Here is a 13,208-nt window from a genome sequence, read left to right on the forward strand (position 1 = left end):
TATGAACTTCACACCCTTTATATTTCCTATATTCCTGTTTCTCCTGTACAGCCATCATATTATTTGTGTGAAGCCACAGTCCTACAGTAAGAAACTGGCTAGTCATTTTGCATTCAGCTCTTTCAATTTTCAGTGTTAAACTGCATCCATTCACTGCAGTGAATTGTCTCACATTTCAATTCTTCTCACACTGTTCTTTATTGTAAGATGACATTTCACATCCTTTACAACATTATCACCATTCAGTTGTTAACACTGTTGGATCTGCCTTTTTTCTCTTTGCTGTTGTGCAGGAGTTTATATTTCTTTGTGCTTTTAATATTTCGTATAATAGCAAGTATTTCTTAGAAGAAAATTCCAATGTAAAACCAAGGTTTTCTCGTTTTTTTTTTAAAGCAACGTTTCTTAACCCATTGGTGGCCTGTTATGTATAACATTTTCATTTAAGGTTCCTGGCAATATTTTGACCGAAGCCAACAGCATGGAATGAAGTGATAGTGCTTTTATTTCTCAATGGAAACAATAATTAAGAGTGAATTGCGACCTACAGTATGTGATGAATGGTTTAAACTATAATTAAGGCAATAGTGCATTTCTCTGGTTCTTGAGGGATACATGATCTTAATTTTGTTTTGAGTAAGCTGGTTATTCAACTGATGCAATTATTAGTTTGTTTTTGCAGTACAAATGCTTAACACATTTCCCAGATGAGATTTAAAGAGGCATATGAAACATACTGTATATGGTGTATACAGTAGTCTCTAAGGCCTGGAGTTGGCTTTTCTGGCTTTGAGGTGCTCTATTTAGCATTTGTTATGACAAATGCATTGTATGAAAGTAAAAGGAAGCAGAATAAAATCCTTTAATCCCAGGATGATATTCGATACCAAGAAATGAACAATTAGTTTAGTAGTAATAAATGAGCAAAGAATGGGGATTCTTTGCTTTTCTTTTGAATGTGTATATCACGTCAGTGATTTAAGCTACAAGTGATGTAACCTTGGCACTGGAAGCTTATTCTGCAAACCTGTAAAACAGGAGTCTCACATTGCTGGAGGTCACAGTGTCCTCTGGTGACTTTAAGCCAGACTCGAAGTTGATCCATGCTGGTTCTTGGCTGTTCTTGGTCCATGCAGCTGAAGAAGCTGGGGGTGATGCCTCCTGAGCAGCCGCTGCCTCTGAAGTGTTACAGGATCTACCAGATCATGTGGGCCAACAATGGAGACACCATCAGCCGACAGTATGCAGGCACCGCGGCCTTGAAGGTATGCTTTTCTCCTTTTTTTTTGGGGCTCCTCCTTTCGCAGTGTCCTAAATTTAGTAACCTTTACTGAAGCACATCTTTCATGAGCTGAAATTAATTAAAGCAGAGCTGAGGAGCTCAGGAAGATGCAAGCCTTTCCGGAAACCTTTCAGGAAGTTATGCCCAAGGCGTGTATCTTGTAATGAAGCTCTTTTTTTTTTTGCATTTGCAGATTGGAGAAATGTATCTGTGAGTGTCAGCCTTCACATTTTGTATCACAATAGACTATATAATCATAACCAAAATTAGAGAGGAAAAGCAGGCCATGTTTTCAGCTCAGTTTCCTGCCCGAGATCTTTTTGGAACTGTAAAGCTTTTGCTAACTACACAAAAATGAATGTGAACACAATGAATATTGGTTCAAGAAGAACTATACTCAGCGAATAAAATGATTGTGGTTTAAGTTTTTTTAAGTTAAATTTTGAAATACGCAAGGGTTATGCAAGGGTAGCTAGCACACCATCATATTTGTGTATCTGTCTGATACAGGGACAGAAGTGCAGGTAGGCATGCTTAATGCACCTATTTGTCATTTCTACATCTCTGATATCACTCTCTCTATCAAACCACTCCAGCTGTCTTTTTTTCAGTTCCTAAATTTTAGAATCTCCAGTTTCTCACTAGAAACCTATCTGATTAAGAATTGTAAATTGTTTCTTGCTTTATATCTGAAAACCCTGCACCATATGGGCTGAGAATGAGGAAGTGTAGGCAGACGCCTCCAGCCTTTGAAGTTTAAGATGAAGTATCATGATTATTTGGAGAGGGTGTTTTTAAATTCAAGTTAAATCGTGACCTCTGCAACTTTATGGGTGCCTGCAGGCTCATGCTTTTCCAATTGGTACTGAACCTTCTGCACATGAGACAAGAACGAAGTGTAATAGTGTAGCTAAAGATTAATTTCTTGATGGGTAGGTGAGCCAGAGTCTGCACTTTCTCATTCTCTGGTGTGAGTCACTGCTGTGAGCAGTTAATTAACTGTGGGCTTTGAGATTATTTTCAAGGTTTGTACATATTTAAATGGCAAACTGTCATCCTGTGATTACTGTACATGTTTTACCAGTTTTATGAACATTAGAAACTATTTTTATGCTGTTTCTTTATTGACATTCGAACCCTTCTCATGAAAGGGGGATTTTACCAGAACAGGGGAGAGAAAACTGGCTGGTGTGATGAAAGATGGGGTCAACTCTGCCAACCGGTACTATCTGAATCGCTTTCGAGATGCCTACAGGCAAGCTGTTATCGGTAAGGAAATTTCTGTTCACATAGCCATACTCACACTGTAATGTATTCATCACAATATAGTTGTCGATGCCCTGTTCAACTTCTCCCCTTTCATAATAATGATATATGCTTACTCTAAATCTAATTACAAATACAGTGCCTCAAAAAAGTATTTAGACCCTTTCTATGGTATCTAGTTTTGTGAAATTAAAATACAAAATAAAAATAAAAAATGATGCATATACATTTTTTAATTTAATATTTTTTCAAAACTTAAATCGATAAGATAAGTTACAGTAAAGTTCAGTAAAAACTGTAGAAAAATACTGGAATATGTTGATATGTTGCATAGATATTTAGACCTGTGAACTCAATATTTGGTGGAGTGAACCTTTGGCAGCAATTACACTGGAAATCTTTATGGGTAAGGCAGATGTTAGCAGATGCAATCAAGTTCTTGTAGCATGTGTTGGATATGTTAGTGTTAAGCATTACCAAATTGTCTGATCTGGTAGTTTCTGTACAGATTGAATCCGAGAACTGTGTCTGTTAGTTTATAGTACACAATTTACAAACTTGATCTATTAACATGTGGATCAGTTTTGAAGAAGTACTTATCTGAATTTGCTCTGCTACTCATACAGTATATAATATTCAGATGTCTCCGAAAATGCTTAAAAAGGATGAAACAGTAATTTATTTTAAATTTACAGAATTTTAACTAAGGTTTTACAGGTTTATCCAGATGTCTGTCCCCTCAGTTTATCTTGATTCTGGGGTTGTGTTTCAGTGTGCAATCGGGATAAAAGCAGCTTTATTTAAAAAAAAAAACATTAACATCTGTTGCAGGATTCTGTTTTTTTTTAAATCAGGGCAGTTATTGCTTTTGTTATGAGGAGTTCCTTGAAAAGTCACAGCTGTGCTAAAATTAAATCTGCTATACAATGTAATGAGTTCATTAGTCTCTGTTATATTTGTTAAAGCCCATCTTTTGCAATGTAATCAGGAAATCTTTCATGACAGTCAGCTTGAATTTATGTAAATGCAATTTACAGGCAGCATGAAGGAAAATTGATGGGCAATTTACAGTATTCATTCTACTGACCTCTTTTCAGTATCACAGCACCACAGTGACACCTACTGCACATTCAGAGACCATATCTGCTCCACAGTTGCATCTAGCTTGCCTTAAAGTCTCCTGTGGTTAATATTTTTTCATGTACTGCAGTCTATCTAATGTTGTAATGTAGAATGTGTTGTAAAATATAATTAATAAACATTCAGTTATTCATTGGCAAATTAATTTTCAACCAAGAAACTCTACAAAAGAAAATCACTACAACTCTATTACATTTTGACTGAAATACTTAGTTCTCCTTTAATGGTCCATTAGTGCCTTTTCAGTGTACCAACTTGAGCTGCCTTTAGGTCTGATAGTGGTTTTTTAATGCATAAAAAGCATTATTTTATGCTTGGGCAGTCAGATATTTGTTCTGACAAATAGATTCATGACAGTAGATTCATTTCATTAACACAATTCAGACTTAGCTACCTCTTATTGAAGTACTTCCCCTGGTTAATGCTCTTTATTGTGAACATCAAAATGGCCTTGCGTTGTTAACGTGAAGTTGTTATAATTGATTTAATGTTTGCTTTTCTGAGGTGAGAATTTCTTATCTGTTGCTTAAACCCTTAAAAGGTGGGAGTACTGATCATAACAGGTACAAGGAAAGCATGATTTGTGGCCTGTATTTGTTCATTCTGCAGCCTTCAGTCAGGGTATTGACGATACTGACGACCATTCTCGCATGTGTTGACTCTGTACAGATCTAATGATGGGCATACCCGTGACGGAGGACCTGTATTCCATCTTCACCAAGGAGAAGGAGCACGAGGCTTTGCAGAAGGAGAGCCAGCGCAGCCAGCAGGAGCAGGTCAGCCTGCTGCTGCAGACCTACATGCAGCTGCTCCTGCCGGACGAGGAGAAGTTTCATGGGGGCTGGGCGTTGATCGACTGTGACCCCAGGTCAGGCCAGCATCCAGCATCTTTTCACTCTTGTCTCCTGTTCTGTGTCCATTCACCTAAATTGGTACATCTGTGTACAGTATCTGTCCAGTCTTTATTAATATCTATTCAGCTGTCCCTCTTGCATCCACACGTTAGCAATGACTTTCAAAATGACCTCACTTTAAAAAAAATAAAAATCCTTATTATTGTAGACGTAAATGAATTCAGGTTCTGCTGTTGTGCTGTATGCAAAAATAAGAGAGAAAAAGAAGATACACTATTTGTACTAGATGACATATCTGTGCTAGGGTGAGGACACAATTTGGAGCACCAGTGTAGTAATGGCACAGAGTGCAATTCAGTTGTTGTTTTTTTTTTGCAGAAGAGTTGTTATATGTATACAGTATTTGTAAATTATGTTATTTCTTTGTTAGAGCTTTGTATAATACATAAATTCTCTGGAGATTTTTTTAATTTGAAGAATGAATGTGCTAGCTTTCATTAGATAGCATTGAGGGACACAGCTGTAGGAAGTGTCATCCATCTGATGAGATGTTAAACCTAAATCCTTACTGTGTGGTCATTAAGGATACCATGGAACGTTTTGAAAAGAGCTGGGGTGTTAACCCAGGTGTCATGGCTAAATCCATTCTGGGTTTATACAATCTGGCCTCCCTAAAATTCCCACTTTATTAAATTAGTGATGGATGAAGTGGGTATTCAACTATACACAGTACTGTATATGTGTAGTGGTTTGATATAATTTTGGGGAAATTATTTATAAAAGTAAGAAAATAATAATAAACTTTATTTTATATAGCGCCTTTAAAGGTGGCTTCGCAAAGCACTTTACAGAATGAGAAAAACAATAAATAAAAAGATGTGACATTAAGGCTGGAAAAGCACCAAGACATAAATCTCTATATAACATTTGAATTTGTTTAACAAGGTTAACCCCTAGAAAGCCAAGAGAGCACAGTTGTCTTTTCTCTGCCCATATCAAACATACAAACATAATGACAGATCATATTTTCTTATTCACTAAAATCCTTTTTTTTCCCCCTACAGCCTAATTGATGCCACCCAGAAGGATGTTGATGTTCTACTCCTCCTTTCAAACTGTGCCTACTATGTAGCCTAGTACGTTTTTGGATACTTTGCTCTCCTAAAGAAAAAGTTAAATTCTGTAGTATGGTTTGCTTCTTGTTTTGTTTGCCTGTGTGAATCCATGTACATAAGTGGATCATGAATCTTACAAACCACTATATTCAATTAACAGGACTTTCACTATTAACTACTAACATATGTTTTTATGTGGTACAACTGTTCTTGTTTACACCCTCCAATGAATGGAAGCTATGAGATTGGCCAACTCAAAACTGGGAATGTGTCCTGAAAGACTTTAGATGTTACAAATCTTCCCATTCCCAAGGATCATTCTTTATTCTGACATTTGGATTTCCTAAACAATTAGGGTTTTCTAAAAATTTAAGCAGTATTAATGCAGCAGTGGAAGAAAGTTAAATAAATGTAGAAAGAAATAAGAACACCACACTCATGTTACTGATTTAGGGGAGTGCCAGGCATAGTTTATCATTATTAACCACCGTAACTGTTAACTTTCTTCATTTCTTCAGCTATGATGATGAAGCTGACAAAGTGAACCAATATCAGCGACTTAGCCTGGAAGGCTTGGAGAAAATAGAAATAGGTAAGGAGATTTTTCCCTTCTAAAATGATTTTTTTACTCTCGATACTATTACAGTTTGTCTCATTCATAGATGTTCTTAAAAGTATTTAGAATAGCTGGTTGAATGGAAGACCATATAAAATAATCTATTTTGAGAGATCTGGTGGCATCACAGTCTATATACTGGAGATGCATTGACTTAGTTTTGGATGAATTTGTAAATTAATTTGATTGTAGTGTGACTTTGATCTGAACGAGATTTAAGTTAAGGAGCTGAATACTGGATTTAATTAATTTAGCCAAAATGATAGTGTAGGTAAAGGTGCATATTTAGACCAGTTGGAGAATGCTTGTGTTGAGCAGGAGCTTAGTAACCTGGCAACCAAATTATCAGCCATCAGCCATATGGAAGCAAGTGGCTCTGAAGTGATACTGGGAGACATTTGCTTGCTGTTCATGTAGCATTTAACAGGAGTGAGAACATTTTGGGATCAACAGAACAATGATAACAAAGGGAGGAGGAAACAAAATCTGGCATTTCATTTTGGGAAAAAAAAAGTAATGAAGCTCTGCTCCTTTTTCCTTAATAGGTCCTGAACCAACGCTCTTCGGAAAACCCAAGTTCTGCTGCATGAGGCTTCACTATAGGAACCAGGAGACAAGTGGATATTTTCACACATTGAGAGCAGTGACACGAAATCCAGAAGATGATGGCAAAGGTAAAGGACAATAAACTTTACAGTTAACAAAAATGCTGTTGTTGCCTGCTTTATTTTAATCCGGTTGTCATGGAAAGCACTAATTTCTTAAAACTAAGTAGTACAGCTTTACCACTATCAGAAACGCTACGGTGTGTTATTGAAGTTGCCAGTGTAATTTTTGCAGCTAATATTCCCTCAACAGTAACTGTTCCCCGTTGTCTTTCAGATACTTTGCAGTGCATTGCTGAGATGCTACGCATCACAAAACAGGCCATGGGCTTGGACTTACAGGTGGTGGAGAAGAAGCTGGAGAGGCAGGTTTACTAGTCTTGTTTCCTAATGAACTGAAGAAAGCTGTTTTGTCTTCTCACTTGAGCAGTTATTAAAGCACACAGGGATTTAACTTCTCTGTGGCTGTGGAGTAGTTTGTAAACTTGATGAGCAGTGTAAAAATACTGATTTCAACGGTTCCTTTTGTTCACACCTTGATTGTTTTTCCTCCCCCCCTGGTTTTATGCACTCGGCCTTGTCCATCTGCACACTCAGTCTTGTTCCAGTGTCGGCGGCTTTTGAACAATCAGGGTTGTAGTTGTTCTCACAGAGTTGCAATAAATGACTGTCTATAGAACAGTTACCTTGAAATCTGAAAAAACTGAATTCAACAGATTGAATTGAATTAACAAAATTGTTAGTGGTCCTGTACTTCTCTCTGAAATATCACTTGAAAAGGATAGGTCAGTGGCTTTTAAAATACTTGGATTTTATGTTTGCTGGTTTTTATAAAAACCTGCTGGTTTATATGAAATCTTGGTGAAATGATATTTGTGTTTGTGTTTTGCTAAACAGAATTTAAGTATTATTTTCTTCTGTCTGTTATCAGAACGCTGCTCATTCGTGGTGCAATCACTGCAACCTGCAGCCTGTCCCTGAAATACAGGGTGCAAGACCAGACTGCATCCCTTGACAGGACAATAACAGTGCAGTGCAGTTTGAGAATTTCTGAAGCCAGCACAACTAAGTCTCAAAAAAGCCCTTTTTTAACAAAGGAGAAGTTGCCTATAAAACTAGAAAGACCCCTTGAAGCACAAAAATATAACAGTTCTATGTCAAAATCACTTGAACTTGAACTTTATTGCCAAATGTAACCGGTACATGTACTGGAACAATGGAATTCATGCTTACGGAAAGCCTCTTGATTGTTAAAAACAATTGTAAAACACAAAGTGCAGACATTGCATCAAGACAATATACAAACACAGTAGACAATGTACAAGTAAACAGTTCGAATGTAAGTAAACCATCACAAAATCGTTTCTGTTTCCTCTGACATTTTTAAGTCAACACAAATATTAATAAATGGCAGACTGAAATATTTAATGATATTTAAAGATCAAAGAGAAATGTTATTTCACAAAGGTTTGAAAAATGGTGGTGAGATGGTAGGCAAAAGTCAGACTGAAATATTTCATGATATTTAAAGATCAAAGAGAAATGTTATTTATAGTTGAGGTGTCCTGAAAGGTATGAAAAATGGTGGTGAGATGGTAGGCAAAAGTAACTGGCTTGCACAATTTAACCCTTACAATGGAATCTTTATAAAATGTCTATCGTGTAGTTTAATAAGAATATTGAAAATAATCTTTTATTACTGATATCGTGGAGATAACTTGCAAATCAAATGCGAAACTTCAGTTTTTGTAATCAATTTTGTGAAGGTCCTGCTGTTTCAGCAGCATTGTATTATTTTTAAATGAACATTCATCTTGCCTCGGTTCGAAAATTTGGAGCTAGCATTGTATGTAACAGTAACATGATGGGGAGTGCAGCTCCACAGCTCTTGGGTTGAGGGTTTCATTCCCACCAAACTGAGGCATCTCCTGTTTGGAGCTTCCACATTCTCCCTGTGTTCATGAGGGTTATCTCTGGCTGCTTTGTTTCACTCCTGCATTCCAGAGACATGGATTAAATGGTATCTCTGGTGTGTCCCTTGTGAGGGATTTCCCTGCAGTGGAGTGGTGTGCCGTCCAGGGTGTAGTTATTCCTTAGTCACCATGCTTATAGAATAGACTGTAGTTTGCTGTGAACCTTACCAGGAGTTAAATAGCTTTCTGAGGATGGATGAATTGTAGGTATACAGCCCTTTGTTTTACATATAACAGCCCTAATGTTCCTAAAAACATATGTGCTCGCCTACATTTGAGATGAAAATTGCTGATGAAATAAATGTTAATTCAAATTCGTATTACATACGTGTATTACCTAGCGACTTAATCTCCCATGAGAAACAACAGGAAAACAATTCTCACCATTTTATAATTGTTGCTCTTTTCAGAAAGCACAGTAAGCCCCATGAGGACATACTTGGAATCCGTACAAAGAACCAGAGTCAAGTCCTGGGCAGCACTGGTCTGGCTCAGGGCAAGAACTTCCTCATGAACAAGTTCTCCTCCCTAAACCAGAAAGTAAAGCAAACCAAATCCAATGTGAACATTGGGAACTTCAGACCCTTAGGAAAACTGGGCACTTTCTCTAAACCTGATGTGAAAGTCAATTTCCTGAAGCCTAACATGAAGGTGAACCTGTGGAAATCTGACAGCAGCTTGGAGACGTCAGACAGCAATCCTGGGATTGGAAACATCAAGGATCACACTGACCGATCAGATCAGGAGATCTCCTCGGACACAGACTCCTGCCACTCAGACAATGAATTCTTCACTGGCTCCAAGGCTGAGGCGGACCACCAGCGAGCTAATTCCTTGGAAGATGTAGATTATGTTCTGCCTAGCTGTGGCATTGTGGCCACTGCCCCGCGCCTAGGAAGTCGCTCTCAGTCAATTAATAGTGTGGATATCAGCATTCCCAGCATCCCTTCTGTCATCCGGGTCACCAACTGTGACAGCAAGCCAGAGAACGAGGCTGAAAGCAACAAGAAAAACTCAGAGGAAATTCCAGATTCTGAGGATCCTGTACTGATTGACTTTGGCACTCCCATTGATGCCTACTGCCACCAGTTTGTCCAGGATGCACAAATCAAAAGCCAGGGGCCACCTGAGGAAGAGCCTAGTTTCCAACAGCAGAATCAGGACAGGGGCCCTAGCACTATCTCTCCTTCAAACAAGGAAGGGAAATTAGACGCTAATGATCAGCAGCCCTCCAGACCATCCAAGCTGGATGTGCTGTCTTCTACTTCAGATGGAAGCCTCCTTGCTGTCCAAGCGCCAGTTTCTGCAGCTTCGTCCTCTTCACAGAAGAGCTTGGGGTCTCAGCTGGAGGTGAATACAGGCCCTTCCCCAGCAGATGGCAGTGGCAGTCGAGTGGTGTCTCCCTTTGCCAAGATCAAGAGTTCCATGGTCCAGGTGGCCAGCTTGACTCAAGCTGGACTGACCCAAGGGATCAACTTTGCAGTGGCAAAGGTTCAAAAGAGCCCTGAGCCTGAGGCCATCGATGAAACCCAGCAAAAAGAACTTAAAGCAATGTTTACACAGTGCCAGACAAGAATCATCCAGATTTAGTCCTCTTGTTTTGGCTTGCTGTAGATTCTCTCTGTGGCTTGTTGTTAGGCATCAGTAGAAATAAGCTTTGCACAATGAGAAGCTGTCATGGAAGACTGACACAACCTGTAGCTAAGAATCATGCTTCCAAATACTGTTTTTTAACTAATGTTTACAGCATTTTGTAGCACAGAATATCGATAGGAGTGGCTGTGCTCTTTATCCCCATAAATTATCTTCATAGACTGATATTTCATCAGATTTACAATGAACTACAAGGAACTCTTGGAAGGAATGGCACAAAGTCAAAGCAAATTAAGTTTTGTGTGGCTAGATTAGTAAAAAATGAGCCTTTCTAATTTGAAGTCATAATTATACAATCAATGCTCATTCATATTTTTAGCTGATAAGAATTAATGCTGTTTCACCATAGTGACAGACTTCAAATTATTTATTTCCTGGGATACCCAGGTCTTTTTGGATAGTGCAGACTTTAGACTTGCCTCCCTGGCCTTGTGGTGAATACTGATTTTCAAAGTGAAAAACAAGAAAGCAATAAAGCAGTGCAAATTGTAGGATTTTGTTTTATTCTGAAGATAATTTGATGAATAATTTGACATTTAATAATATTGTAACTGCATTTAAATACACAACATAAAAGGAAGATTTTCATAAAAGGACAAAACAAAACAAAGATTGCCCCATTACTTGTATGTGAAATTGTCCTGATAGAGATATTTGTATAAATTAAGGATGTTCATGTTAAATGCTGACTTTCTGGATCTTGTAAAATGCTATTTATAAGTAACTTTAATATAGCATTTGCTTCTTTGCTACACTTGAGGTCTAAAACAGCTACTCATATGTAAGGGTAGTTTGCATACAAAATGCTGAGAAAATGCTTGGAAAATATTTTCTGTGGCACAAATTATATTTTAAGCCTTAATAGATCATTATTTGGGGATACAGTGCATAGTCACTAAATCTAGTCTTGATTCAGGCTGGAATCAGAGCAATAGTGGTTTTGTGTATTATCTCTGGGAAGGATCAGGCTAGTTGTACAAGTACACTTCTGTTGGTACTTCTGTTATATACAGTACCTGTAAACCTAATTATTATGTACTACAATGACTTTCCCTGGTACTGAGCATAATGGCTCTCAATATTCTGTATACTGGCACTGCCAAAGAGGCAAGGTAGCTGGTGCTTCCTGGCTAAAGAGCAAGGCTGACAGATACATGGGCTTGTCAGCTCAGAAGAATATCAGGGAGTTTACAAGCTGTATTTAAAGTACACACACTGGATTGAGCCAGCAGCTGTTTTCCCACAACATAAAAATGTATTCCTTAGAAAAGGTTTCCATAGAAACATTGGTATTGAGCATTCTCAAATCAAGAAGGGTAGGAACTGGTTATAAGTTATATTTAAACTTAATGTAAAGAAAAATATTTAAAAGTCTTAACATTCTCACATTCCCGGAGGCTGAATTGGCAGTCTGTTATTTTTTCTAAGCAAAATGAAAAATATATTTTTCATTTATGTAGAACTTTTTTTTGTTCCATATTGAAATGACTATTCCTCTCTTAAGGCATTCAGTTTGCAGGGACAGTGGAGTTGTTCCAACTTTCCTTTTAAAAATTCAGGCACCAAGTGCTATTAAAATGTTTTTTTTTGTGTTCTTTTTGGAATATACAGTTCAACAAGGACTCCATGGATAAAGGTAATGAGACACATCTGTGCAAGACCTCTCCTTTTCTGTAAAAGGAATTCTAAAATTCTATGTAGGCATAGTTAAGTATATGAACCTGTTATTAGATTGCTCTAAATTAATGTATAGCTACATTAGAGCCAGTGTTTTAGAGCAAAGCCTTCTGTGGTACTCGTACAGTAGATGTGTCGCACGTTATAAGCAAATTCTCAAGTGTCTTTGTTGTCGAGTCTCTTACAGAAACCTCTGTGCAATGAGGTACAACATCAGCAGAAACATTGTCACATCTGGTATTCAAAATTTTATTGTACATGTTTTAAATGTGCTTATTTATTCCTGTTTTATCACAGTACTGTGTTTTCTCTTGGAGTGTTAAATGTTTTAAAAACATCTTTACATTAAAGGTATAAACTCTGCTGTATTTTAAGATGTGAGGGATGTACATTGGAATATTTTAATAAAAAATACAGATTGTGAAAGTTCTTGCGATGTTTATTTTTTAGTTCTGTGTTCTTAGAACACTTTGTAGTGCTTGAGTTCTGTGAAGTTGAATGACATACTGTAGCGTAATCTTTGCCATATCTGTATCCTGTTGTTTCTGTGAGGCTTCCTACCAAAATTGTTCAACCAGCCACACATGACAGGAACAGAGTTCATAAGATAAAATACTACTACTCTCTTCACTCCCAGTTTAGTCCAGACTGATTGTTATTGTAAAATTATAAAAAAAGTTTACTGTACAAACACTGCCTCCTTATGGAAGAAACAGTACACTCGTAGAGTAGACAGAACATTAGTGATTTGTGCTGTAAAATGCAACTTGGTTAAAGTTCTTTTGTAAAATCAAGTGAAACACCCTATGAAAAATTCTCTGTGCAAAATGACTGGTCTGCATCTAGGCATAAACGGACATTCAGAGAGAGAGGGGAAAGATCTTGTGCAGTCAGACAAAACATAAAAAGCAATATGAGCATGGTGGCCAAACTGAAACTAAAGATAATTTTCTTAATGCGTGCATGTTTTGGGTAGACCCAACAATAACTTCAGATGTATGTACAGGCCTGATACAGATACAGTGGG

General features: G+C 37.5%; 1 protein-coding gene across 1 annotated transcript in view; it reads left to right on the forward strand.

The window, feature by feature from the left end:
- The window catches only part of inpp5f (inositol polyphosphate-5-phosphatase F), an 85,166-nt gene extending 72,556 nt beyond the window's left edge, over positions 1-12,610 (forward strand). The window contains exons 13-20 of the mRNA XM_069189114.1: positions 1,137-1,265; positions 2,434-2,551; positions 4,358-4,556; positions 5,607-5,678; positions 6,176-6,249; positions 6,819-6,947; positions 7,156-7,247; positions 9,266-12,610. Coding sequence (XP_069045215.1) covers positions 1,137-1,265; positions 2,434-2,551; positions 4,358-4,556; positions 5,607-5,678; positions 6,176-6,249; positions 6,819-6,947; positions 7,156-7,247; positions 9,266-10,441 — 1,989 coding nt within the window. The 3' untranslated portion in view covers positions 10,442-12,610. The remainder of the gene's footprint in view (positions 1-1,136; positions 1,266-2,433; positions 2,552-4,357; positions 4,557-5,606; positions 5,679-6,175; positions 6,250-6,818; positions 6,948-7,155; positions 7,248-9,265) is intronic.
- Positions 12,611-13,208: the final 598 nt, after the last annotated feature.

Source organism: Lepisosteus oculatus, chromosome 4, assembly GCF_040954835.1.
Source record: "Lepisosteus oculatus isolate fLepOcu1 chromosome 4, fLepOcu1.hap2, whole genome shotgun sequence".
In the NCBI taxonomy this organism is placed as follows: domain Eukaryota; kingdom Metazoa; phylum Chordata; class Actinopteri; order Semionotiformes; family Lepisosteidae; genus Lepisosteus; species Lepisosteus oculatus.